Source organism: Protobothrops mucrosquamatus, unplaced genomic scaffold (assembly GCF_001527695.2).
Source record: "Protobothrops mucrosquamatus isolate PMUCROS unplaced genomic scaffold, P.Mucros_1.0 scaffold2303, whole genome shotgun sequence".
NCBI classification, from domain to species: Eukaryota; Metazoa; Chordata; class Lepidosauria; order Squamata; family Viperidae; genus Protobothrops; species Protobothrops mucrosquamatus.
The window spans coordinates 77,447-78,660 of record NW_015388389.1 but is presented as its reverse complement, the minus strand read 5'-3'; the positions used below and the strand labels follow the sequence as shown (position 1 = coordinate 78,660).

The following is a 1,214-nucleotide window of genomic DNA, read 5'->3' as shown; positions in this document are numbered from 1 at the left end:
TGACTCATCTTTATGACAGTTGCAGTGTCCCGGGGTCATGTGATCCTCTTTTTGTGACCTTCTGACAAGCCATGTTAATGGGGGAAGCCAGATTCACTTAACAACTGTGTGATTAACTTAACAACGGCAGTGGCAAGAAAGGTCGTAAAATGGTCATCAGGTCGTCCGCCTGTCCGTCTGTCATTTTACCGACCTTGGAAGGATGGAAGGCTGAGTCAATCTTGAGCCAGTCAGGATTGAACTCCTGGCAGTGGGCAGAGTTTGCCTGCAGTACCGCATTCTAACCACTGCACCATCATGCTTCCTTCCTTCCTTCCTTCCTTCCTTCCTTCCTTCCTTCCTTCCTTCCTTCCTTCCTTCCTTCCTTCCTTCCTTCCTTCCCAATAGTACTTAGACTTATATACCACTTCACAGTGCTTTGCAGCCCGCTCTAAGCGGTTAACAGAGTCAGTTTATTGCCCCCAGCAATCTGGGTCCTCATTTTACCGACCTTGGAAGGCTGGAAGGCTGAGTCAACCTCAAGCCCCGACAGGATCGAACTGCTGGCAGTGGGCAAAATTAGCCTGCAATACTGCATTCTAAACACTGCGTCACCACGGCTCTTATTGATATCAGGTTTATTGCAAGAAAAGAGGGATTTGGTTACAGAATCTTGGAAACTGATTGTGTGATATTTTTGCCCTTCCCCCCCCCCTCCATCAGCAGGTATATTAAGGCATGTCGATGTCTTTGGTCTGTTTTTTAATTCTTGATATAAGAGAAACTGGCTACCCATTTATGAGACGCACAAAGGAATATTTATTTATAACTATTTATAACCGTAACTCTTGAAGATGGTGAATTTGTGGGGGGATACGTATCCCCCCCATGGCTAGCTTTTATAGTTGGTGTATAAATCAAGGGTTTAATTCTATTTTCGCTTCCTTTCAGGGGATCCACCTCAGGCCTCTGCTTGGCTTGGCCAATGTTTTCTCTACTTGCTAATAATGATCTTTGAGAAGACAGCAGTCGGTCTTGTCTTACTTATTCCTGGTTGGACCAAGGTAAGGAAGAAGAAGCTGACTCAAATCTTCTGTTACTCTTTAACGTTACTGACTTTTAAGGGAAAAATTAGCATACGGATTTAAACGCTTCCTTTGAGAGGTAGAAAGATCTGTCTGTCTGTCTATCTATCTGTCTCTACCTACCTACCTACCTACCTACCTACCTACCTA

At 44.6% G+C, this 1,214-nt stretch overlaps 1 protein-coding gene across 1 annotated transcript in view; it reads left to right on the top strand.

Annotated features, from left to right (window-relative positions):
- Positions 1 to 930: 930 nt before the first annotated feature.
- LOC107295334 (store-operated calcium entry regulator STIMATE-like) overlaps positions 931 to 1,214 on the top strand; it is a gene marked incomplete at its 5' end in the record, with an annotated part of 6,113 nt that continues 5,829 nt past the window's right edge. The window contains one exon of the mRNA XM_015824644.1: positions 931 to 1,043. Within this exon, the coding sequence (XP_015680130.1) occupies positions 931 to 1,043 (113 nt within the window). The remainder of the gene's footprint in view (positions 1,044 to 1,214) is intronic.